The sequence below is a fragment of the Pseudopodoces humilis genome, chromosome 1 (assembly GCF_049639895.1).
Source record: "Pseudopodoces humilis isolate 2021_Gansu_Grassland_sample_001 chromosome 1, ASM4963989v1, whole genome shotgun sequence".
Taxonomy (NCBI): domain Eukaryota; kingdom Metazoa; phylum Chordata; class Aves; order Passeriformes; family Paridae; genus Pseudopodoces; species Pseudopodoces humilis.
The window spans coordinates 17,896,373-17,923,952 of NC_142200.1; the positions used below are offsets into that span (position 1 = coordinate 17,896,373).

The following is a 27,580-nucleotide window of genomic DNA, read 5'->3' on the forward strand; positions in this document are numbered from 1 at the left end:
ACAATAGCTGTGACTGCCATGGTGCAAAAACAGAGGTTTCCTTCTTCTTTGTTATGGAATTCAATCGGAATGCATTGAGACATGCTGGCTAAACTGCAGTGCAGTTGAAGTCTTCAGAAGATAGTCCAGGGGCTCCTGAGGTAACAGAAGCCAAGAGAGAAAGACCACTGAAATATCACAAAAGAATCAAGGGTTATTCCTCTAAGGAGGGTGGCACAGCTGACAGCCCAGTGCACATAGAATGGGCAGCAGACAGGAGTTGGAAGCCACTGTGCCAGTAGAAAAGTAAGACCTACTTGCCATTTCTGAAACTTGGTGGGATGAATCCCCTGGGTAGAGTGTGGCTGTCAGCGGCCACAGGCTGTTCAGAAGGGACAGGCAAGAAAGGAGGGGTGGAGGCATCACCCTCTGCATCAATAAATGGATACACTGCAAAGAGTTGTTTCTGAAGAACAGCCACAAACAGGTTGAAAGCTTACAGGTAAGAATTGGAGACTGAGGCAACAAAGGGAGCCTGGTTGTTGGTATCTGCTCAAGGCCACTTGGTCAAAGAGAGCCTATTGACAAAGCCTTCTTGCTCTAGCTATGGGAAGCATTGCACTTACAGGCTCTTGTCCTGCTGGAGAACTTCAGTCACTCCAATATCTGCTGAAAAATTATCATAGCAAGCTGTAGACAATCCAGGAGACTCCTGGAGTGCATGGAGGAATAAGTTCTTTAGCCAGGTAATAAGCAGCCCTATCAGGGAGGATGGAATACTGGATCTGATGGTCACCAACAGAAGTGAGCTAGCTGATCTCAGCTAGCTGACATCAGGATTGAAAGAAGCCTGCACTTCAGTGCAGTGGTCTTAGAATCACAGAATCATAGAATGGTTTAGGTTGGAAGAAACCTTAAAGATCATCTAGTTCCAACACCCTGTCAAAGACAGGGACACTTCCCACTAGACCAGGCTGCTCATGCATTGGTGGAGTTCACAGTCCTGAGGGGTATGGGTCAGACAAAGAGTAAAGATGAAACTCTGAATTTTAAAACAAACAAACCTCCAGGCAAGGAATTAATTAATAGGAGCCCCTGGGAATGTATCCTCAGGGACAAGGGAGAAGAACAGACTGATAGATCTTTCAGGACACTTCCCATAAAATTCAAGATCTAGCAATTCACAGGTGCAAGAAATCAGTAGAGAAAGGCACTAGAGCACCATGGCTGAGTTGAGACCTGCTAGTCAAACTAAAGGGCAAAAAGGTGCCCTGGAAAAATTGTAGATACACTGCCTGGCTATGCAGGGATGAAATCAGGAAAGGGAAGATGCATCTGGAGCTGAACTTGGTAAGGGATACAAAGAATCATGAGAAGGGCTCTACAGGTGTGTCAGCAAGAGAAAGAAAGATGAATAAAGTATACTGTCCTCCATGAGCAGGACTGACAAAACTGGTAACAACAGATGAGAAGAAGGCTGAGGTACTCAACAAATTTTTTGGCCTCTGTCTTCACTGACAATATCTGTTCCCACAGCTCTTGGGCAGATCTACCACAAAATGACTGGGGAAGCAAAGTCCTTCCCACTGTAAGAGAAGATCAGTTTTGTGACCATCTGAAGAACCTGAACATACATAAATCTATGGAACCTGACAAGATGCATCCCAGAGTCCTGAGAGAATGGGCTGATGATGTTGCCAAGACACTCTGTGGTATTTGAAAAGTCATGGCAGTCAGATGAAGATCCTGATCTAGAAGCAAGGTGCTGGAGCTGGATCAGGGCAACACCCAGTATCTACACAGGCTGGGGGATGAACAGATCAAGAGCAGCCCACGAGAGAAGGCCTTGGGGGTCCTGAGGGGTGAGACACTGACCATGGCCCAGCAAGGTGCACTTGCTGCCCAGAAAGCCAAATGTGTCCCAGTCTGCATCAAAAGCAGCATGGCCAACAGGGCAAGGGAGGGGATTCTGCTCCTCTGCTCTGCTCTGGTGAGACCTCATCTTGTATACTATGTTCCTCAGAGCACAAGACATGGACCTGTTGGAGCAGGCCCAGAGGAGGACCATGATAAACATCACAGGACTGAAACATCTCTCCTGTGAAGAAGAGAAGGCTTCGGGGAAACCTTAGAGAAGTTTTTTAGTACTTAGAAATGGCTCATAAGAAAGGCTGGGACAGTGTTTTCATAGGGCCTGTTGCCATAAGACAAGGGATAATTGTATTAAACTAAAAGAGGATAAATTTAGACTAGGCATAAGGAAGGAATATTTTTCAATGAGGTGGTGAAATACTAGAACAGGTTCCACAAATTAGTGGTAGATGCTTCATCTCTGGAAAGATTCAGGGTCAGGTGGGACAGAGCTCTGAGCAACCTGATTTTTCCTGCTCACTGGGGTGGAAGCTTTGACTAGATGACCTTTGAAGTTCCTCCCAACCCAGACTGTTCTATGATTCTATGATTATATTATTTACTATATACTGTAAAGGATTCATATATGCAAAAGCAGTTCAGAAGTTATACAATTTATCAGATATTATCTATTTAAAAATGTTTTATTCTGGTCAAAATTAATGATAGAACTCCTTAATAAGCCAGTATCTAGGACATGGAGGGAAATCAACAATGGTGCTCCAACAAGCAAATTATTTCCTTGAGATTTTAGAAAAGTGCTGTATACCAGGTTTCCTAGGTATACACTGTTGGTGGTACAGCAGCCTTGTTTTCTAGGAGGAAGGCAAAGTCTCCAGTGTAAATCCCATTCAGAATTTGATGTAACAATGGCCTAACCGTTTTGGTACCCACTTACTCAATAATATGTAAATATCTGTTATCTATTTTCATTATTAGATCTTCCAAGCTATCTCTAAATTGATAGTGTCTTCAGTATTGATTTTATCTCTCCTTTGCCTTTAACAGATTAATTTTCAATTACCTTCTCCAAATTGATATATTTCCTTCATCAATACTGGATAATTCTCCATATATTCAGTTTGCTGCAGAAACTTACCTTCAAGTAGTTTTTTATAGGATATTAATAACAGACTTTCAGTAATTGAGTTTGATTTTGCTCAAATGATTCTAGAAGCTTTTCTTCTCTTTGGCATTTTAGGGCTTTTCAGCCACTTAGCTGGAGAGAAGCTTGTTTTCCAATATGTTCCACCACAGCTATCACTATGTAACATAGTGGGCATGACATTATCTCCTCCTCCAGACTCCTAAACTTGTTTTTTGAGAAATGGAAAATATATGAGCAAGAACAAGTTATCTTATTTTCCCATAAAGCTTATCTACAATAAAATAAACCTAAATTCAAACTTGAGGCAATGAAAACAAAAAATTTGTAACAATTTTCTAGTCTTAGGCATCATCCTGGATTTAATGAATTTAAGTGATTATTCACATGTTTTCGTACAGGTAGGTGAGATAAAATTTTTTTCAGTGCTAACATTAAAGCTGTTGAGCCCTAGGAACAGACTGCAGGACCCTATCTGAGACACTCGATTCTCTGTGCATGCCTGGGGAGAGATAAGACCCTTAGACAGAAGCCAAATCAGGCAACATGCAGAGCAGAGAGCTGCCTAGAGTTAACCATTAGGAAATTCTGAAAATAGCAAGGCATCCATTTATATCCCCTGACAGTTCACAGCCCACAGCCTGAAGGTAGGAGACAATGTCTTGTCTTACTCACCAAAGAAATGAAAGGCCTTGGGTTAATGCATTCATTTGCCAGAGGGTATCCAGACTGTAGTTACTGCTTCCCAAGAGGAAGCAGCAGTCCCTGCGGCCAGGGAACAGGCTCCTCGGTGAATCTCTGACACTGTGCAGGGATGAATTGACTGCTCAGTGAATGAATAGGTACCAAGTCACTTGTCAATGAAGTGGGAGAGGGATTTATAAGATTATGGTCCCTGCTCCATGTCTTGTTTTGAATTAAATAGGTTTTTATTATATTATGTTATGAAGTAGTGGGTACTATTCTGCTACACACATTTGTACTCCCTTTGAGGCTCAGTGAATCTTGAGTAATTTGCAGCAGGACACATGTTGCTGGTTATGGTATGCTGAGGGAAGTTTTGTGGTTTTAAACCTTTCTCTTGCTGAGTCCATAAAAACCTAACTCCTACCTGGTGGGTAGTAGTCACTCAGGTCAGTAAATTTTTACATAAAAAGTTGAGATTGACAGCAGCACTTACTGCCTAGTGAAGAAAAAGTAGATTTCTGTGAGGATAATGTAATTCTAGATAGAACAGTGTTGTGAAATCCTTGTTGAGGGCTACTGCACAGGTACACAAGTCTGATGTCTCAGAGAACTCTTTAATGAATGTAAATATCGGCAGAAGAATTATCAATTATCAAACTCAGTAGTTATCTCCTTTTTACATATTTTAGTTCAGTGGAGATTTCATAAGGTCTGAGCCAGCTAACAGAGGTACAGCATGTTGTGGCACCTAAAAGAAAGATGCACAGACTTTCATACAATATTGACTATTTTTTTTTTTTGCCTCTCCTATTTAAAATGACTATTTTCCTTCTGTTTTTATTATCTTCACTATCTACATTGTCAGTCTTCTTGCACAGTGTTACTCTCTTTTAAGTTGTTATTGCTTCATGCCACCTCTACATTTACATTATGAAAGACTTTCAAACAAGTATTTTAACAAAATTTATCAAATCCTGGGCTGAATGGACTTCACTGGTAAGGTAAGAGCTCCCACTTCTACCAGTAATAACACCAAAAAAGACCTACATTTCTTTAAACTATTTCAATCATCAAAATCATCAAAGCATCTACAAAGACGCCAGACAAAAAGTTCTGGATTTATTAGTGCAGATTTCGATATAGAAGAACATAACATTGTTTCTTCATCTCCAGTGGGCTTTGACATGAAACAGCTCCTGAATAAAAGGATCTTGTATAGCTGGGACACTTCTGGATATTTTCCACCCATGAGGAATTTTTTAATGTCAAAACTTCTCTTTGTAGAATATTCAGACATCTCCAAGATCATGTGGTTTTTAAATTCAGATTATCCATCACAGGGACAAAAGTGATGTGATATTTGCCTCAATTTCTATAAAAAAAAATGAATAATATAATAATTTTTATTGTTATAATAATTTTCTTAATTAGAAGTTGTGTGCTTTTGTAACTCTTTCACTGTTTGAATTAGCTTAATTCTTTTATAATGTGTTAAAAGACTCTAATAATACTTATTACCAACTTTTATTAATTTTTAGAATGCAGATTAGCGTAGTGAAAATTTGTGTACAAAGTGTAACAAATATATATAAGGACATTCCAAATGTTACAGGATCACAGTGTGAAAATTTAGAGTTTCATTAATGTTTGCTAATCACTCATACACAGAAAATTTATTATTGCAGCGTAATGCATCTATTGTAATTGTGCAGAAAAACTAATGCAAAAGTAAAATGCAGAATGAGGAAAAAATCTCACCATAAAATTCACAAATAGAAAACATTTCTGTACTGGAAAAGTTTCTTTAATGAAGATTCCCTGGTTGCATCATTCTCTTCACTATTATCTGTGCAGGCGTAAAATACAGTACATTTTCAGGCTCTAATTCAGGTCCAGCTCAAAATATTTAACCTGGACATTATTCTTCCCATAACTTCAATCAAAACTGAAAAAAATGACTCTTCCAAATGCCAGTCCTGAAAAGGTAGAAAGTCTGAGTACAATAAATGAGATGTGTCTTTGATTTCAATGAGAAAAATTCTTTTCTTCCTGTGGATGACCAAGATCTCCATCAAAGTGAAGTTGAGCACTACAAGATTATGATGAATTTCTTTAGGATTACTGACAAGATCTCCAGATTAAAAAAATAAAAAATAAAAGAAATCCTGCTTGCAGAGTTTTCTGAAATGTCTACAATTTTCACCATGAGCCAAATATTCAAACTTAGACCTCTACAATGCAGAAGCAATGAATGGGACCTGGAGGCCCCCTCAGAGAGTGTGGGCTGTGTGAGTCCCCATAGCTGCTGACTTTCTGCCCTCTCTCTGAGCTAAACAGAAGCTTGGTAGACCTGTCAATGTGGCACTGAGCCCAGGCTAAAATATCCTGCCTGTGAGTAGGTTCAATGTCGTGCTTATTGTGACAGTTCAGCTTCCAGCCAGGGAAGAGTGTGGGCAGAATGAGCTCACGTCTGCTCAGAGAACTGACAGAGCAAGCTTTCATCTGCTTGAAAAACACAAGCAGAAATTCTTAGAGTGACCCCTATTTAATCTAGAATGTACATGGTTAAAGTCTCTGAAATGTTACCAGCTTCCCAGCAAACCAATGCCAGCGGTTTTCCCCTGTTCTTTTGTCATTACCAGCTCTGCTGGCAAGGTTTCTAGAGCCTGAACCTGAGAACACTTTCTGCATTGATTCACTGTATTTTCAACAAATTTTCAATAAAAGGTGGTGTGGTATTTTTTTGTGATCATAAATCAAAAGGTAAAGTGTGCCTGTGGGGCCTGAAGAACAACTGGCAAAGGGATCACCCCAGATTTTTCAGTAGTCATTTATTGCACCAATTTTTAAGAGTTTCTTGTTCTCTTAGGTTTGAGTTTTGGAAATTTTTTTTTTTTCCTATCAAATGAGTACTTGATTTAGCTGTCTCTGTCTCTAGGGTAATGGTAAAAAGAAAGTGATATTATTCATTATTTGGTCCACAGCAGCAATACAGCAAATGAGTTACACTACAAAACAGAGGTATACACCATGTCTAAAGAGCTTCTAATTTACATAAACTTTCAAACAGATAACAGCTTTGAATGTCAGAGCATAAACTTATTGTGATATCCAATACACTGAAGTTTTTGTTGTTTGGTTGGCCTGCAAAGATCTGCAAGAAGTACACAGTCACAATGAAAGCCTAATTAGAAAAAGAAAGAAAAGGGTCTGGTACCATAAAGAGTCTGGTCTCTCGTCTTCTGTTTCATCAGATCCTAAGAGGCTGAAGTGTTTTCAATTTTAAATCAGTGCTGGAACAGCTCAACAGACTTGACCCAAGTGCATGCGCACTGTTCATGCCTTGTTTTCTTTTATTTAGAATTATTATTCAGTTGCACTGAAGTAAAACCTCTTTGCACCTACCTCAATGCCGTTTGAACCAAAGGAGTCGTTATTGTGAACCACAGCTCTCATTAGGTCATGACCTGGGTTTTAAGGGGGGAAAAGGCATGTAAAACATGCTGATCTCTGTCAGCCTGGTCAGTGTGGCACCAGGAAAGGACTTGGATCATAAATGGGTGACAGTCAGTTAACCTTTCACTCATAGATGACTGCTTGTTGGCCACAAATGACGCCAAGGGAGATGAAATATGTTTTAATAGTCTGTTTATATTTTTCTACCAAGGTCTTAGTGCCACATAACTCATTTTGGCATTTTTTAAACTTAATTTTGCATTAAGAAAACCAAGGAAACAGTGAAGCCAATATTTATTTTTCAAATAGTTATAAACATTTCACAGAAACTCTCTCTGCATCAGTCACTTATAAAATTTGTTGCCTTTTCCTAGATACTTGCCCTTATAATGAAAGCCTAACCTTAGTGTGGTAATGGAGGTAAAAGCCAGAGGGTAAGTGTAGCTTGTACAATACAGACACTAATGAGTGAAGGGATGAAGCCAGACCTGTTGCACACTATTCAGACTGAAGGTGGGATGTGCTTGTGTATAAAAATACTTTTATTCTGCATCCTGTTTCCAATTTAATAAATCTTTAATCAAAAAACTAATAATGTTGGTATGAATGATTCTATATGAATATGACAAGCCTTGGCTTTCTCTTCCCCACCTCATTTTTTTCTTCTCCTTCTTTTTCTCCCTCTCCTCCATTTTTCTTTTTTTTTTACACAGACTTAGGTGCTCATTCTGCAACGTATTCAAGTAATTTAAGTGTATAGTAAGTACTTTGTTGAGACAGGACCACCAGAGCTCTCACTGAAGGTCAAGTCACTGTTGTTTCATTATGATTGCACACTCTTTAAGATGACATAAAACAGTAAAAAAAAAGTTAAAATATAAGGGTCAGAAAGAGATCATGACAATTATGTTGTCATTAATACTACCTTATATTGTTTCCATCTTTGGAAATTATTGCTTTTCCTGTCACCTCCACAAAGTGATTCTTTAATATCTCTTGCTGTTTACTGATGTCATGACTCTGAGTACATAGCCATCAGATAAAGCCCTTTAATCTGATTAGAGGAAATTCATAAACTGTGAACTGGCTTATTCGTCACGACTAAGTTCAAACACAGGTAAGAAAAAGAAAATTCTGATTAACATTTTGTTTTGAAAATAATATCCCCCAAAACATCCTTACATTTTCCTTTGGGATTCTTGCAGTGGGAAGCACACATTTCTTGATACGAATCCCAGCATAAATCTTGAAAATCTCATGCAGAACCCAAAATATTTATTTTAATGTGTTATTCATTAAGTTATTTCTTTACATTTTAGTCTGTTGGCAGCTGCAAACTCATTCCATTCCATCTACATTAAAACAATGCTATCGTAAGATTTGATAGGGTTATTAGGTCATTAACAACTGGAAAAATTTCTAAAACGGAATCTGCAAATGCCCAAAGGGGCACAATTGTAGAATAAGATTGCACTGCTAACACAGAATAAAGAAAGAAAGATCAAAAGAAATTGATGAAAAATTAATTTCAGACTATTACCATCATTATCAAAAATTATTAATTTCTTTATATCCAAGATCTTCATGAGGGGAAAAAAACCAACCAACAAACCCCCTAGAGGTTTCTAAAGCATGTCCTGACAACAGAGCCAGGGAAACACCTGGAGCACAGATCTCAAGGGGAGTAGATGAGGGAGCTTGGGGTGTTCCATCTGGGGAAAAGGAGGCTCAGGGGGGACCTTATTACCCTCTACAGCTATCTGAGAAGATGTTGTAGCCAGGTGATGGTCAACCTCTTCTCCCAGGTAACAAATGACAAGAGGAAAGAGCCTCAAGCTGCATGAGGGGACTTTTAGATTGGATATTAGGAGAAAATATTCTCAGAAAGAGTTGTCAAGCATTAACAGTTGTCAAGCATGAACAGGCTACCCAGGGAGGTGGTTTTGTCAGCATCCCTGGAGGTATTATAACCTGTGGAGATGTGGTGCATAGCAACATGGTTTAGTGTGGACTTGGCAGTGCTGGATTAATGATTGAACTCTATGATCCTAAAGGCCTTTTCCAACATAATTTTTCTATCATTCTGTGGTATTTGAAAGATACCTTTGTCAGTTTTAATTAACTGTTGTGTCAGTGGAAATATGAGGAAAAAAATGTTCTTCAACAAAGGTATTTTGTCAAATTCAGTATTTAAATAATTTCTTAATGGTGATTGCATGTTGCACCTTATTCAACATCCAATCTGATTTTAAAAATGTAAGTTCAGTAGTCATATTTCAGTCAGGAATTCTGTTAGCTGATGTGCCTCACATTGCTAACTGCTTGGATTCTACACACAACTTCAAGCAATATAAGCTTATGTGCAGTGGGGCATGGTTCTTGAACAGAATGACAGCATCCTACTTTTACTACATAGAAGGGTAGATATTTCCCTAAAGTGAATCACAAAGCTGACTCATTACAGGAGATACTTGAATCTGACATTTTTGGAACAGGTTTTTCAAGGACACTGCCTCATTTTGGCTTATGCAAAATATTTGGAATCTCAAGACATTATCTAATGCTAGTCTTTAGGTTTTCTCTCATTTTTCTGCTCCTCACTTACCTGATTCTTACCACTTGCTCTCCTAGAAAACTCAATATTTTGTGGCACTAGATGCAGGTCTTCATCTGTTTCTCCTGCAGGACAGGGGTGCTTAAGACTCAGTTTTCTCTCTGACTGGTTTGTGACCAGAAATATCACCATAACCGTAGAACTTCAGGGAAACCGTCTAATATTAAGGAGGGGCCAATATCAATTAAACTACCATGTCAATTCCTTCCCTGAAATGTACTCTGAATCCTTGGGATAGTGTCTTGCTGCAGGTAGACTGCAGCTCTCTGCTGAGCTGTATAAACTTTTAATTGAATCTCCACAATTAAATAAGAATCACGATTCAGTATCCAGGTAAAATAAAAAAACACTTCCATCCAGAAAGTTACTAATATTTTTTTTTAAATAAATTAAAAGAAATATAAAACCTATGGCATTTCAAAAACTAGGTATGAACATATGTACATATTCTTTTGTATCTCTGTAAATAGAAATGACACATTTAAGTGTCATCTTCATAGATTTCTTCTTCTAATTGCAAACACCAACAAAGCAAAGCAAAGTTTTAATTAACATAATCGATCAGTAAAGATGGATTTAAGGAACTTAACGTTCTTAGACCACAATTGTAGATAATTTCAGGCAAAATTCCAGCACGCACTTTACAAAGAAAAAAAAGCAAACAAAAACCCCACAAGAAACCCAAATCCAAACCTAGCACCCCTTCCCCCAACCTACATTGACTATATGTTCTTTAGACACATTAATTTCCAAACACTAACTTATCTCAGTAAGATTAATATAAATTTTTAACGTGTCTATCTATGATATTAGTAACTTTTGTAGTTGCTTATGATTAATGACTTTCAATTAAGTACACTGTGTGATAAATATTTTACTGTGGCCTGTAAATGATATTTCTCAATGACACTGCTTGGTAAGAAAAACCCAGTATCTCTACAGTAGCCATCAGGGTAAAAGTAAGCATGAACAGCATGCTGATACATGAAGTTTTCTATTTCCATTTTATCTAAAATAGTTAATTAGGATAATGTATAACCTATGTGGATGACAGTGTATAATTAATATCACCCTCAGTACAACTAAAGCATAGATTTATGAAATCCGCTATTACGATATATCTGCATGGATTTCAACAAACTATATTTATGAGACTTTTGGAACTTCCAAGCATATTTTGGAAGAAGTATTTAGTTTAAATTTTACTGTAGTTGTGTGGGTCTCTTTTACTGGAATTTCAAACGTGATTAATCAGTTTAAAGATAAATCAAATTTCTAACAAATGTTCACTGAACTTTTCCACTAACTTCAATGTCTGTTAAATAGATCCTTAAATAAAGATATACAAACACCACAAGCTTCAGCAATTCAGTAAAGATAAGCATCAGAATGTCTGATTACTTATATAAACCTTAAAAACTTTTAAAATATTACTTTCTCTGTAGAGTCTCTGTATTTCTGTGCTGAAAAAATCCCTTAAGAATCAGTTTTGGCATTTCTGCTGTTGGCTTCAGCCAAACCCAGGAAGTATGTTTGAGTAGGGACAAAAATATTTTTTTATTTTAGGTTACATTTTGAATTCAGCAAATTTCTCCACCCTTGGCTCTTTCCATGTGCTGGGAAAAAGTTCAGATAACTTCTAACTTTGTATTTTATTTTTTAAGAGGTTCATCAGTCTTCAATGATATAAAAATAATTTGCATTATCATTTAGCATAGTTCAGTGTTTATATGTCCATTTAAAACGTCAATCATCTCTAGTTACTTCAAGTTTGAAATTAATTCAACATTTTATAAATTAACGTTATATTGTATAGAGCCATGAATCATGACAAAAGTGGTAGATTCTGTAACAACAGGAAATCTTAGCATTTATATAACTGGTGAAAGAGTGAAATTTTTTTTTCTGTAGCAAGAATTTAACTTTCATTTAATAAAAAACATAATAAATCTAATAACTGAAAAGTTTAATTTCAGATTTCCATAAGAAAAACATTGGTGGATGATTTTGTTTTAGTAAGTATTGTGTTGAAAAATAGTTTTAACAGAAAATAGTAGTAGCAGATTAATGTATCTCTTCTGTGCTGTATTTGGTGAGAGATTAGAGTAGAGGGAATTATTTCTGTTCAACACATCATTGTGATAGTAGCTTTAAATATGTTTCTGTTTCTGTTAGCAGTAAAACCCAGTGTTACTGTATGTTTCCTCTCCATCACCACTATGCTACTGACATCAGCTGCAAACCTAGCAGCTCACACTGCCACAGTGACTTCCTGTGGCTTCTGTAGCATGTATTTCAAGTAATAGAAGCATATGTTTGCCTGTTCACTGTCCAGAATAAACATATTTTCGAGCACTTGTTATAAAGCGTGACAAAGCCCCATTTGTCTGCACACTGCAGTATGACAGGCTGTGTGCTTTGTGTTAGGAAAAATTTCTATGACAGTAGATCTTGATGACTTTTAATTATTCCTACCCAGTATACTTTTACTCAGTAAATACAGTGCTTTATTTAATTATTAATCAAATTTAATATACAAAAACAAATTTTTTGCATTATATGTAAAAAATCACATTCAATACACAATCCCAGCTTACTAGACTATTTAATATTTTGCTGTAATGTGTAGATGTGTTTTTTATTCATGGCTGAATTGCTTGTTCACTGTCCAGAATAAACATATTTTTCTCCTTTGACCTGTCAGGTCTGAAGTTCAAACACAAGCTAAAATTACCATGGGCTCTTAGAGAGAAAACAAGTTTTTTTGTTAACAGTGTGCAAGTCCAGGGAAGGATCCCTCTATTATGAAGCATTAGTTTTCCTTTAGACAGGTTGTACTGGAACAATTCAAAAGGAAAACTGATCAAATTCATTTTTAGCTGTATTTTATATTAATATTTTATCTTTAAAACTGGAAGATGTATGTTCTTACTCTGGATATATTGAATTCATATTTTTTTGGTTGGCACATTTCACTTGTCTCAACAGGAGAATGGGCAAGGAGCTGCAGTGATGTCAGACAATAGTTACAGCAGTGAGTCATTGCTACAGAGCAACCTAGGAGAAATACAGGGGTTATTTTGTCTTACACTTTTCCAAAGCGAATGTAGAAGGAAATTGTTTTCATCTGCAGGCAGCAAGAATATTAAGAGACAAATTAAAAATCTGTTCAAGTTGTCAAAATTACTTACTGCATTATTCAGGTTTTCAACATTTTGCAGAGACATCATGCCTACTGTTTGAAGTTACAAACTCTATTAGGAATATAATAAAGTACAATAAAAAGTCCATGAAGTTACCAAGTACACTGTTTCTCAAGTTTGTACTAAATATAGGAGTGGGAAAAACATAGTATTCTTATGTTTTATTGTTGATATTTCTGGTTTTCCTCAATCACCAACTGTGATACTCCCTTTCTGCTTCTCTTTGTTATTTTTACACTAGTTATTCATTCAAAGACAGGCAGCAATCAAGGTAGTGAATTGTTCTTGCAACTCAATTAAATGAATTAGCAAGAGCTCAAAATTTTGTGAGTAGAGGTGACTAAGTTTTTGTCATCTTCCACCCTATCTCATTTCTCCAATTTCTCCAAAATATTTTCCTTTCTTTTAGGGTAGCTTTTAGTTTACTTCTAATAATTTCTAATAACTTCTAAACACCTCATTTGGTGTTACATTCATGCTGGCTAGTTAATCTCGATTCATGATAAAAAAATATTGTGGGTTGATTTAATTTAGTTTGTTTTCATGAGGAGAGAATGCACTGCCCTAATGAAATCTAAATATTTCGAAGAAAAAAAAAATGCTCAAAGGAAAAAATAAATGCTATGTTTAAGAAGAAGTTTTATTTCCTGAAGAAGAAAAAGGATTCAAATGGGTGCCTAGGCAATCTATCTGTAATCTGGACAAGGGCACTGACTAAGATGCCTTTTACTCTACAGTCTGGCAGAGTTCAAACTCACAGGGATATTCCTGGTCACCACAGAGGGCTTGTGCTCTATCTCCAGCAGGGAGATGATCTTTCCACTGATTTTAAAACTTAGCAGGCACAAGGGATGTTTCCCTTTATCCTTTAGTGGGAGTACTAAATGATGAAATATTTAGGGAATATTGGTAAAATACCAGGGTTAGGATCCCCAGTATATATAACTGTATTATAACCCCCATTGTATTTAGTTCCATGTTTAGCTGGCTTTTGGAAGACATTTTAGTTTCAACCTCAGCGACAGCAGTATTTCTTTAGATTGATTATTTAGATTTTTTTTTCTCCTGTTCGCAACATGTGATCTATCATTGAATATTGTAAGATGTGTCTATTACAGAGGAGATTTTGCTATTCATGGACAACTGTTGCTGTTGGGAGACTTGGTGTGATTTTGCAATATGCTCAGGAAAATGTGCTTTGGCAAGAATTCTAAGAAACTAACAATATTTAATGTAGACATGATTATTTATTAATTGATAAAAAGAGGGTTTGATTACCAAATAATTGATCAAAGCATTTTTGAGGGAAAACAATCCCCAAACCTGAACTTAAAATGAAGCTGTTGTCTGGTTTGGCCTTCTTTTATTTCTTACTTAGTATTACAATTAAAATCTAGAATTAAGAGTATCCTAAGTATAATCTCATACTGGCTCCACCTAAGTGGTTGCAGTCCAGTGGGATTTGGTTCACAAAGGGACTTAATCACCTAAATTCCATTATGAATGGGATTATTTGACTAACACAACATTTCATGAAACTCTACCAGCTTCAGCATCTTTACAAGTGGGTTTCATTTCAGAAACTGAAGCAATCTAAAATTTAGATTCAGTTGTGAACCAGATGGAAGATCCAAGTTAAAACCTTCCTCAACCTCAAACATTTCTAAACTAGAAGGCAAAGTAATGTCAGTCCCATGGCTTTTAAAAACAAAGATATCTTTCACATGCCTAACAAGCAGGACATACCTAATTGGTGACCAGTAGGTTAGAAGGACTGAGTTGTAGGTGCCCTCTGTTCCTGTTGACATTAGATAAAAATAAAAACCAGTGTGGAGAGAGCTCAGAAAAGAAAACTCTGGGGACTGGATTCTGATGCCCATGCAACTATTTTTTTTTTCCATGAACATTTCCATGAAAATTAACAACCCCTTGTTTGAGAAGGGATCAGAATCTGGGGTTCCCCCCTGCCGTGTAGAATGAGCAGGCTGGAAAAAAGACATTTTAGGCCACAGAGACAAAACTGAGGTGTGAATTGGGAGGCATCCCCTTAAAGTATTTCCCAAAGGCAAGCTTTGATGTGTTCCTTTCCATTCATCATGCTGAATATTTTAAATCCTGCTTCAAGCATCCTGGTTCTCTCTATTTAGTTATTAAGGATGTTAGGCCATTACTCATGTTCATGAATTCCAGTCATGGATATCTCTGCTCAAATATTTAATAGTATGGCAATGGAGAAATTTGCTCTTAACCCAGGATATTCAAGAGATGTACGCTGAGGTAATTGAGATAGTTCTCTACATCTCTTAATGATGGTTGTTCATGTTTGCAGTAAGCTATTACCTTAGTGGTTTGTTTACAAAGTAGCTGCTACTTACCAACAAAGCTGGATGTGACTAAAGCTGCTTCATTGAGACACCGCTATAAATAAAGAACTGAGCCATCTGTAGCAATTCTAACAGAAAAAAAAATAGAGAAAAATTACCTAGGATTAAATTCTGGGAGTCCTGCTGAACTCATTCTAGTAAAAATAAATAAATAAATACAAACTCTAAATTCAGATGCTTGATATGCAAAGCACTGCATCAGAAACTATTTCCTACACTGATAGTGATATTTAGCATACAAGTTTTTCGCATGGATTTATGATTGCATTTATTTTTTAGAATTTTTTGTATCTCATTCTGTATGTTGCAATTTTCACAGCTATATGTTGCAGAACTATACAATTTGAATTTTTTTTAGCATTATTTATTTAGAATTATCCCAAGTTTATCTTTTAATTTTTTTAAACATGGTATGAAGACAGTTAACCTGCATGTATTTGAAAGAATTTGAGGTCCTCTAATCACTGCAAAAGCAAAAATTTATGATGTAAATTTATAATGTCTTTGTAGGCTGCCTTGCAGTTTTTTATGTAGTATTTTTATATATACTCTTTGCAGACAATATACTTTTGTTTCAAGGGACTAATGATATTTAAGTTGTGTCACACAGTAAGGATGATGAAAAGCAAAACATGCTTAAAAGCTCTCCCTCACCATCTGAGAAGTGAGATCTCAAGCTGTCATTGTTATAATGTCACCAGAAAAAAATGCAGAATGTTTCTAACATCCATGCTACATAAGATGAAACAGTTGAAATATTTTTAAAAATCTGTTTCTTCTTAGGTACATCAATCATGAAAATTGCTAGTTTCTAAATGAGGGCTGCTCTGTTCCTCATAGTGACTTTAGAATTTAATAAAAAAGTCATCAGAAATCCTCAAAATTTAATATAAAAATGCAGTATTTCTCTTACTCCTGTTTTATGTTTTACTCATGTTTTAATTGCTATTGCTTATTTGTTGCTTTTACAGTTTCACTGTATGCAGATAAAGTAGATTTGTTTTTGCTTATATGACCACAAATTCATTTTTCCTGCCTACTGTGTAAATTGGAGTAGCATTTCCCCTTCTTTCCTTGATCAGAATTTCCTGTCTGTGAGCAAGTAGAAGGACTGGAGATGTACTTCTTAAAATGTTCTTTGACTTTTAATCAGTAATGAGTTGCTTTTTATTCTTAACTTTGCTTTTTCTCAAAGAACAACCAAGAAGAGCTATACCCTGAATCGCCATTTTTTTCTAAGGAAGGGAAATTGTGTCCTGGGAGTTATTTGAAGTTTGTTTTAAAGGTTCAATCCTACCAATCTGAATCTGAGAATTAAGTAGTAAGATGTCTTTTGCCCCTGGGAGCTAACAAGCTCGTTGGCTGGCCTACTGCTGTGCAGACTTACTGTCTCAAGCCAGACTAGTTTGGGTCTGTATGGCTTGAACTGAAGCTCCTGATTGCTTCAGGACCAGTTCTGGGTTTTGACTGAGATCTGAATTTGGTGTAAAGTAGTGCCAACTTTGCAGTGTCATTTTTTCCTAACACTTGGGCAATGCCAATTGAGGGAAAAAAGCCCAAACAGAATTACTGTTTCACCCTGTGGTTCATCTGCACATGGCTGCAGTATGATAAGCACACTAGAGTTGAGCCAAGTTAAGCTTTATTCTTTTAAAGTCACTGGAGACCTACTAGACAAATTGTGTTGAGGAATAGTCAAATATAACTGGCAAGATCTACATCTGTGATGAGTGGAATGTTTGTAAAATATCAGGGAAAGTACGGAGTACTTACTCTTTATTTACTAGTACAAGTAATTCTAATGCCCTCACCCTTTTGGGGAAAACATGGAATACCAAGTAGAATTTCTTTCTTTATGTTTTATGTTTTCTTAGATTGCACTTTTTTTTTTTTTTTTAATTGGACTAAGTGGGTTTGATAGTGTCAATTGGTAATAAAAAGGTCTGGCTAACCTTGTCTTTCTTATTTAAGTAAACAGCATTTGCTTTTTATACGGACTTTATGAGACTTCTGTGAGCTTTGGTGTGGCTGATATAATGAGGATATGCAACCATTTAAACTCAGATCATAGATATCATGTGACAAAATAATTTTTCTATCAACACAACCTTGGGGAAGTTTATTTTGTTCTGCAAAATATTACACACAGCCTGAAAAACAAGGCAAAAGTCCAATGAATGAAGATGGGATCAATTCCAGCCTTTCATTTGTATGAAACAAAGAAATGGACATGGGCAAAGACAGACATTAGGTTAATCTTGTCTAAAGTAAACATCTTTTGATAGAGTAACATGGTCATTACAGGCTAATTTCAGCCATGATTGGGAATAGAATAATGCAATGACCTTTCTGAATTCCTGTTCCTAGGTTGTTTCTTGTTAAATTAGAAAGGATTTTCACAGTCTTTTTTTGAGGCTTACACTTGGCCTTATCTGTTTTTGTGCTATCAGAAGGTATTTGACTACACATGATATTTGTATTTAATCCAAAATGTGTTGTATGTTTATGTGTGTGTAGTTATCTATCTATATATACAAAATCTGCTCTAAGGATTGAGTCCCAAGGTATTTAATCATCAGCCTCAGCCATGTAACATTCAAAACTGAAATCAAATTAAAGTAGGCAGTGTAGCTACTTTAAAAGGATAAACCTGACAATTCCTTTTTATAATTTTCTTATTATTTTAAAATATTCATGCTTAACATCTACTGTTTCCATTTTTAGAGTTGTACAAGGGACACATAGGAAGAGATTCACTGAAAATTAGGTGAAATTCACATTAGTCTACAAGTGTGAAACTCTGTAGGTTGCTAAGTTCTGGTTCTATGCCTTCACATTTCGAGTAACCTTAGTGGATATCCTGACAAGGCTTTTCTATAATGATTTTCTGTGACAAGTTTAATCCAATTGGCTTTGTTTGGACCTAATATCCACCAGATGCACGCAAAACAAAACAAAAAAAAACAAACCCAAAACAAAACCAATGAAAACCAGCAGCCATACACTTGATTAAGGAAAGCTGTCCTATGGTGCCCTTGCTCTCATAAGCAGAATTCAGCTCCAGAGTTCTGTGGGAGACCTGGGTTTTATTTAAATATCAGTCTTGGGACAGAGTCCCCTCATCTCAGAAAAATGCCAATGGCTTAAGTACTGCTATTACTGTAGGCTAGAAAGGTTAGGGATGTTCTCTACTCCTGCTGTTAACACTGTGGACACTGCAGCAATCAGTCTTCCATCTAAACAAACGGATGAATGACACTCTGGTAAAGTCATTTACTTTTTTATTCATACAAAGTAACTGGATAAAAATACAGCAACAGAGAGGCAGTGATAGTCAGTGACTCCCATCTGTGCTCCTTGTTTATGCTGTCTGTTGGAGAATTTGGGAAAACTTTTTCTAGGATAGCACTCCCAGGTAAATCACAGAGACAAGCAGACATCTCTCCTGCTTCTGTCCTGCCTCTGTTCTTGTAGCTCCTTATGCATTTTATATTTGGTATTTAAAATAAATATTTGTCCCTCTTCAATGACCCTATAAGATACAGAACAGATGTCTCAATTCAGTGGAGATGTCTTTCCCACTATTTACCAAATCATATTCTTGGTTATCCCTGTTGCTGATTTATTTCTAGCCTGTAGATTCAGTGATAGAGGGATGTGTCTTCCCCTCTTATTTCCTCCAGTGGCTAAGGCTTGGTCCTGAGTGTAAGGATTGTGGCTTCAAACTTCTCCAGTGGCACTGAGATCCTGTCTTTTCCTGGGAGCTGGCACATTTAGCTGCTGGCAGCTGAGCTCCGGCTTCTAGCTCATGGTTGTGGTTTTAACAAGTTGAAAGACTCCTTAAAAAAAGAGATGTTTTGCATTGGAAATTATGAAGGCTTTTGTGGCTTGAACTCTAAGTTATTCTCTATTCGTCACTCAGAGACAGCTTTGGCAGAACTGGGTTGCTGTCTTGTGCTGTAAATGGTGGAACTGAAAATTCTAAGGCTGCTAAAATCCTCTTCCAAGCCCAGGCATTAATAACATGACTCCTGTTAACTGGGGCTGCTGTTTCTGTGCAGTAAAGAAACAGTAAAGAAACCAGCTACTTGAGTAGTCAGTTATTCTGTCAAGTATTCCAGGTATCTGGGCATCTCTTCTCACTCCTCCTCTCTCACTCCCTTTACTTCGTTGTATTTCCAGTTCTGGTTCCTTGAGCTCATTTCTGCTCTGGAGGAAGGACTATGTGCTACTACAGATACACTGAAAAACCTTAAATATTTCCTTTTCACACCTGAAACAACAGAGAGATTGAGCCAAAGCACAAGAGATTCACAAATTTTCTGGGTACCCTTCATATAATGCCAACCTGATGTGGAAAAAAATCTGAATCTCTTATCTTTCTTTTCTATTTTGGTGACCCTGATTGTTTTCTCTTGTTGTTTCAGGCTTTATTTAAAAGGTCACAGTGGTACTGCTGGAAAACAGAGTAGCCTGATTTTGCATGGTGCTGAATTCAGCACAAAAGATGCTGACAACGACAACTGCATGTGTAAATGTGCTCTCATGTTGACTGGAGGTGAGTACAGCTGACTCTGAAAATATGGTACATTAATAGGAATCTATTGTGTTTTCCTAAAGCAACCATGGATAAAGTTGTATCAAGGATGTAGAATTCCTGAGTGAAAACTTATTATTATTATTGTTATTATTATTATTATTACTGCTAGTTTTTTCTATACATATATTGTCATCATGCCAATACCTCTAGATTTCTATCAGCGAAGAAAGGATTATTCAGAGATGCAGTCAGTATACTTCTGCACTGAAGCTGTTGCAATAATGTCAAAGAAGAAAACATAAATTACTGTAATTGTTTAGGCAAGAAAGGCAACATAAAAAATAAAAATATAAAAGATTAAAAAAGGTGGAAAGAAGTTTGTGAGAAGTTGAACAATCAACAAGCTAAAGAAGAGATAAATGGTCAGATATTAGATATTAAATATTAAATATTAGGTATTAGATTAGGTAAAGTTTAGAAACAAAGTCTAGAGTTGTAATACATTATCTATTTCACTTAAAGATGTGGTTCCATTATTAAGATATTTATAATGGTTAAACTTTCTCTGTTAGATGAGCATAATGCATAAAGACACTAAATGACTAATTCACTCACCTGTGAGAGTGGTGGAAGGTTTAAGCTGATATCCTTTGTGAGCTGAGTCAAACTACAGAAGGAAAGAAGGAAGAGCTGGGGTGGGGAAGAGCACCAACAAGTTACACTGGGACAGTTTAAAGCCCCAATTCAATCTGACTGCCAGCAAGTACAGTGTATGTGATTAGTGTTTGTTCAGTGCAGAGAATGAATATCTGAGATTATCTCTCCATCCAGACTCCTAATGATCCTAAGAAAGAGAATTTTCTCTGGCAAATGATACTGATTCCTAGTCCTTACATAGACAAGCTCATTTTTATCTCTAGAATACCACATTATAGCAGAAAGCTTAAATTGGGATTCTTTGGTTTGCTGACTGTATGACCAAGAGAGGCCCTTTCTTATCTTCACATCTGATCTCATTTGGAGACTCTCTCTCAGTGATTTCTAACTTTCCTGGAAAAAATCCTATAGCATGTAAATTTTTCAGTATTTTGGATCAGACTGTTAAACCTGTATTATTTGTGGTTACTGGCACTCTGATTGAATTCTGCTCAGGCCACATTCAGGCACATATGAGCCTCTCAAGCAATCATCTGCTAACAGAAGATGGTTTCCCATCACTGAGAATTTATATCAGATGCACAAACAACTCCTCATTCTCTTTTGCCAGTTGGAAGTGACTCAGTTGGGAGAGTCTTTAAAGAGCCAATTTTTCAAGCTCCCCTAACTTCCTCTAGGGATATCATATTAGAAGTTATCATGGGAAACTTCTTCCAGTGGACAGGTGATCAGACAATACCTTTCCATTTCTATAAAAATAGAAGTTAGCCAGATAGATCTGGAGACAGACAGTGGATAAGAAGTCAGTAGTTTATTTTAATGAAAGCTGCTGACCTTTCCCTATAGAGAACATGCTAAATTAAAGCGTTGCTGCTCCCAGGGCAGGCCAGAGTCCAGTGAGAAGCTCTTGAGTGTGAGCTGTGTCTGTGCTGAAGTGCAGACTCATTCATGTATCTGAGCTGCCTGGAAACACCTCTGCTCCCAGGCAGTTCTACTGAGGGCTTTGTTCATTTTCCTGCTCTGAGTTCTATGACAGGTCAGTGCCCTGCTAAGGTCAGGCTGCTGTTGAACAACCATTCCACAAGGTTCACATATATTGCTGCAACATTCTAGTAAATCAACAGCATAACCACATATTTGAATTTACTGGTACCAAATGAAATGAATAGGGAGGAAGGGAGAGAATTACCAAAGGCTGAGGAAACCACAAATTTAGCAAGTCACCACACAGTAAAAGGAGGTGCAATTAGCCTTTGGAGATAGATGAGTCTACTCTTTTGGACTAGGCTCTGAGTACTGTTCCTTTGGAGACAGGTTGTGCAGCGCTGTAATTTGTAGTTCCTCAAGAAAGACTTTAATCATGCTAGAGTTCTCCTCAAACACTCTGCAATGCTTTTCTGCTTGAAACAACTTTCTCATTCCTTGAGAAATATCAGAACTGAATTAAATACCAAACCATCTTTTTAGGGAGTCTATTTCAGTTTTGTACTAGACAAAGACTAATTTAGAAAAGTAGCAATGATAACAGGTTTTGGAAAATGGCTTTTGATTTTATTTTTTTTTCCAAAAAGATATCAGACTGTTAGCTTTGGCAACATCACAGAGAGCTCTTTAATGATGAATGGTACAAAATCTGCTAGCAAGTTTCTAGCTATCTTGACAGTTTGGGTGAGTCTGTTATCTCTGTGAGGTGAACTGAATATATTTATGTCAGGAATAAAGGCCGAGATAAGCCAAAGCTCAAGGTTGTGATATGGTTATAATCAAGGCTGAAAATAAAAATGTAAGGAAAACACACATTTCTCTCTGTGATCTTGCTAGTTGTCAGTTTTATTTAGTCTATATCATAACTATTATTCTCTCCTCCTATATGTCATTCCTCTTCCCTAGAATGAGAAATTAAATACTGGGAGAATAATACAGAAGCACCAACAGTGTAGTGTGTGTGTGTGTCTTTCTTGTCCTTTCAAGAGCCATGCTATGCTACTTGGCTCTATCTTTATGTGGATTTTAGGGAATGCCTTCAAAATTATGTGCACTACCTGGATTCTTAACACCTCTAAACTGTCATCATATTTAAATGTTTTAGCTGTTTTTTGTGACTTAGAAACTTTAAACCAAGCATGCTTGCTTTACTTTAAAGGGGAGACAAGTAATATTCATTCAAATAATTTCTACATTGTTTCAGTATCTCAGACCAGTAAACTGTGAGAAAAAGGGTTATATATACATATATATATCCATGTATTATTTCAAACCTTAGTCTGAAGAGTGCCCCAATGAGTTACATACACAGCTTTTTTGCAGGAAACAGCACTAAAAATGCAAAAAACTGCCACCAGAATAAGCCTATGAGTAGAAGTTCAAAATGCTTGGACTTCCAAAACAGCCCTTAGCATTTAACATCTCTGGATCGGGTTCCTGGGTCAAATTCCCATCTGTTCTGTCAGATACCACCTGTCAGCTGAGCCCCAAGATGTTTGTGAAATTGTTTTCAGTCACTGAAAAGTGACTTATGGTACCTTGGCTCACCGAGAAAGAGTTTTAAGGTGATTTTCTTTGTCTGGCTGCAGTCTGAGGTGTTCATAAAAGCATTTACCTTGCTTCAAGTGAAAGGGAGAATATTGCTAAACTTCTGATCCGTAAAATAATTTTGCAAAGACAGGGAGACTTTCTAGATGTCTTTCCAGATTTGGAGCAGCATAGATGACTGAAATAAATTATTTGCTTGTTTTGTTTTACTGGAAGCAGAAGTCCATCCAGCTGGAGTCTCCTGTCTCTGACAGAAGTCAATATGAGCATAACAATGCAAAAAGTTATATCTCCCTTGAGTATTTTCTGAGTATCTTTTGAATCTCAGGGGCTTCCTGAGTCAGAGAAATATATATTTATTAAACACATATTTATTGAACCTCAATAGATTTCTCATCTATTAAGTCAGAGTAAGTTAGCTCTATGACTCCAAAACTGTGTTGCACTCATTGCCTATTGTTTCACTGTATTTTTCTCCCAAGTGGTGAATTTTATAAATCTCTGGCAAGAAGGGTATAGAGGATTCATATCATGACTTGGAGGAAAGTTCTTGGCTGAGTATAGAAATCTGCCCATACACTCCAATCAGAAAAGACATGGTTTTTCTTATATTCTCCTTGAAACAAAATATTTGAAAGAAACAATGGCAGTACACTTAAGATTATCCAACCTGAACCCCTGGATATACAACTGATTACATAAAAAAGCGCCACTTTTTAATTTTAATGCGTATTTCTGGTTTCATAAAGGAATTGCTCAGAAAGCACCATTAATGAAGTACCATTTTTATTGCCAAATATTTTTGTGAAAAATTATAATTATAAAATTGTAAATTGTTAGAATATCATTTGGGTTTTTTGCTTGAAATTTTAAAAATATTTAATTAGACATATGACTATGCAGCACTTTTAACAAAAACATTGCTACATTGGTATGTTTATCAAGGTTAAATATGGGCAACTGTAATGCAGTGTTGGGAGACCTTCAGGAAGTGACTAACTTTTGATATATTAGAACATAGTCACCAGTCTGCAAGCTTCATGTTATTTTTACCTCATAAAAAGGTCCCTATGAAAGGGACTGCATTATCCAGTTGATATGAAAAGTTAATGCCTTTTCATCTTATATCCTGACAGCTAAATTCTAATTTAACCTTCAGATTGTCAAGTGGTAGTCTAGTCAATCCAATACTCTGAGGAATAAAAGAACATAGAAATTGCTTCCAGAGGTCATTTAGTCCCTTTCCAAGAAAGATTGTTCTCTACCTCTTAGTTTCTGTTTTTCTGTTCATCTTCAGGATTTCTGTCGGTGTTCACTCTCATGTTAAAATCTGTTACTGAGTTTGTTTACACTTAATATAAGAAAGCTTTGCATGTTGACTAACTAATTCTATGATAATTTAAATGTGCTCCATCCTGCCATATCCTCCACCATTGGGAAAAATAAACACAATTCCTTTCCATTTCTTTGAAAGATTTTAAGTTAATTTGAATTTGTTGGCAATTTGTCTTTCAAATTCGGACAAAACAATCCTAAGTCTTTCCTGTTACATTCACTCTTTTGGACTCTGTCCAGTGGCTCCAATGATAGTTTGAGGTGTCATCCAAAACTTCATCCAAGAGAAATTACCAGTGCAAAATCAACCAGATCCTTAGTATTGCCATCTAACTTCTTTAAAGTACAGAATGTCAGAAACACTGAAATCTTTCCTAAAATAAATCTACATTTCTTTTGAACATTGAAGACTATTTCAATATTTTTGGATAAGAATTTTTTCTTATTGGCTTTGTTGCCAAATGCACTAAATTTGATGGACAAACCCAGAAGGCTAGAAATAAATATTGGCTTTCCACAGGATCCATTTATACTGTAAATCCATACAAATGCACCATACAGACATACTTAGGAACTTATTGAATGTCCTGCACTGATCCTGCTGCCTTTGGAGACATTCTGTGTCCCCAGAAGGGAGGACAGGGTGTTTGAGGAAAGGGTCTGGCATCAAACTTGCAGTGTTTAAACACCTATCGTTTTAGAATGTAAAAGTCAACCAAGAACCTCCCATCAAACTTGAGTGATCATTACCATTCCCAAGGCACCCCAGCCTTACAGTGCACTCATGAATTGATGAGCATTAGGTCACTGAAAAAGAATTTTACATGCACACATGCTTAATTGCAATTTATACAAGCCAAAGAAGCAAATCTGTTAGCTTTGGCATACAAAAGCCTTTTCTTAATATTGCTTTTGACAAAGAAGATTCTATCATGCAAAAATTATACTTGTCACTTCAGAAAACCGTTACAACAGATGCTTGTGGATTTCTTTCTTTTATTATTGTTACTCATTTGAGAAATGCCCCTGTATTCGGTATTTTTTCCCAGAATTTGTGGAAATTATTTCAATATGCATTCATATTCAGTCAAAGATATAGTACAGTGTAGATATAGTATAGTCTGGAGTTCAACTATCTGGGATAGGTAGCTTAAGCATAAAAAAATATATTTATTAATGAAAAGAGCTGACATGAAATTTAACAACTTCCCATTGGTTATAGCAACATGACTTAAAGACCAAAGCACAACCATACACAATATGTGAACCTACTTTAAGTCTTCCAGAAGAACAGCCAGCTACAGTGAGGATTCATTTCTATTTGTATAGCTGAACTTTCAAACAACTTATCTGTGCATTATTAAATTTACATTTTGTCTGGAAAATCTATTTTATGACCTATGTTTTTTTTTTTAATTACAGAGATGGTAGTGCTGCTTGTACTGTACAGAATATTAGAAGTGGGCAAACTTAAAAAATTGAATTTGCCCTCAGTTCAAATACGTAATTAGTGACTTTGTGTTCACAACAGCTTGAAGAAACTACCTCTCTTTCTGAATAAAATCTCTGTTAAACTTCTCATGACAGCGTTCTTTGAACCACTTCACCTTAAAATCTTATTTCTTATATTAGTTCTTATGATGCCCACTCTTCATCATTCTCATGCCTGATTCAAATATCCCATGGAAATTATTGCTAAAAGTTATCTCCAAAATTAAAATCATACTGTGGTTCAAAGATGACCTTATACTTGTTTGGGAAAGCCATTACCTTGGAGAGAAAAATAAACAAGATTATTCATAAGAAAATCCTGTGGACTCCAGGTATTAGGACAACATCTGGCTACTGAGTGTCTTTCCTAGGGTCAGACTGTGTCAGAGCTCTGGAGCTGCTTTATTTTGTGTTTTCTGTAATGGCAGTGCTGCAGGTATATCTTTCAGAAACCTCTAGTTTATGTTCCTCCACTTCCTCATAGCTACCAAGAAAATCACTGCTTGCATTCCTCTTTCCCTCAACATTTCCTTTGCTTCCACTCAAAGAGGTGACTTTTGGTGTAGGGACATGCAGTAGTCTTGTGATAATCTGAGGCCCTATGGGGAGTGAAGGCCTTTCATAGGACTGCAGGGGAGCATGGACAGAAATAACCATAGGAGAAAAAAGAGAATTAATCAAAGCAAACAAACAAAAAAAACCAAAACAAAACAAAACAAAAAAAAAACCAACTCACATCACTTAATAAAGTGAGAAACTAAACCCAAAGTTTCAATGCAATATTAGGAAACAACTTTAAAACATTCGTTCATTCATTCTCACAAACAAGAATAGTACAATAGGAAAACGTTAAGATTATTAAAACACATTTTGGAAGAAGTGTTTATTTAGAAGAAATCTATGATGAGAGGTTGGAGCAAATCCTCACAAATGTTTTGTAAAATTTTGTATTCCTTTGGTTATTCCAGTTTTTACATTGATTTTTTTTTATGGAATCACTGAAAACCTTCACCTCAAAAAATGACCATTTATGCATCTGTTCCTGTTCCTTTAAGATGAAATGGTAACTAGGTTAGCTTGCCATGTCTTCATCCCAACACCATAAACAGGACCCAGCTGCATCTGAGTTCCAGCTTTGAAAAATGAGGATTAGGATTTCTCTGTTTAACTTCATCTTAAATTTATACAAGATTATACTCTGGTTACAGTAAAACATCAGCTGTACAGCTTTCCTTTCCTTTGGTTATTGTCCCCTTAGGCATAACATTGAAATCAAAGGGAGGTCAGCTGTACCAAAATAGAAGATTGTCAGAATTTGTCTGGCACAAATTCATCCCTCAAGATTTCATTATGAGGTGTTACTTCTTAAAAAAAAAAACAACCACTAAGTATTTTCCAAAATCGTAGGAATTACAAGACTAGAAGCATAAAAATTATGTGGCTCTGAATACAAAGAACAGAGCAAGCACTGGTTCTGAGGGCTAAACAAAATCAATATCATATTGGTGGTAATAGTAAACTAGATTTAATATATACTTTAATGTAATGAATTCATTAGAGGTAGATAAATGTCTAACCACTAAATATGATGGAACTGGAGGATTCCCTGGGACAGTGAATATTATCTAAAAGGAGTTTGTCACAGTTTAATTCCTTTTCCAGAAGTCAGAGTGAAGAGCACACTGA

At 36.4% G+C, this 27,580-nt stretch overlaps 1 protein-coding gene across 2 annotated transcripts in view; it reads left to right on the forward strand.

The window, feature by feature from the left end:
• Positions 1-27,580, forward strand: part of ANGPT1 (angiopoietin 1) — a 151,724-nt gene that overhangs the window by 120,562 nt on the left and 3,582 nt on the right. For both annotated transcript variants that reach the window (XM_005516964.3, XM_088064108.1), the window contains exon 8: positions 19,767-19,897. In XM_005516964.3, the coding sequence (XP_005517021.1) occupies positions 19,767-19,897 (131 nt within the window). The remainder of the gene's footprint in view (positions 1-19,766; positions 19,898-27,580) is intronic.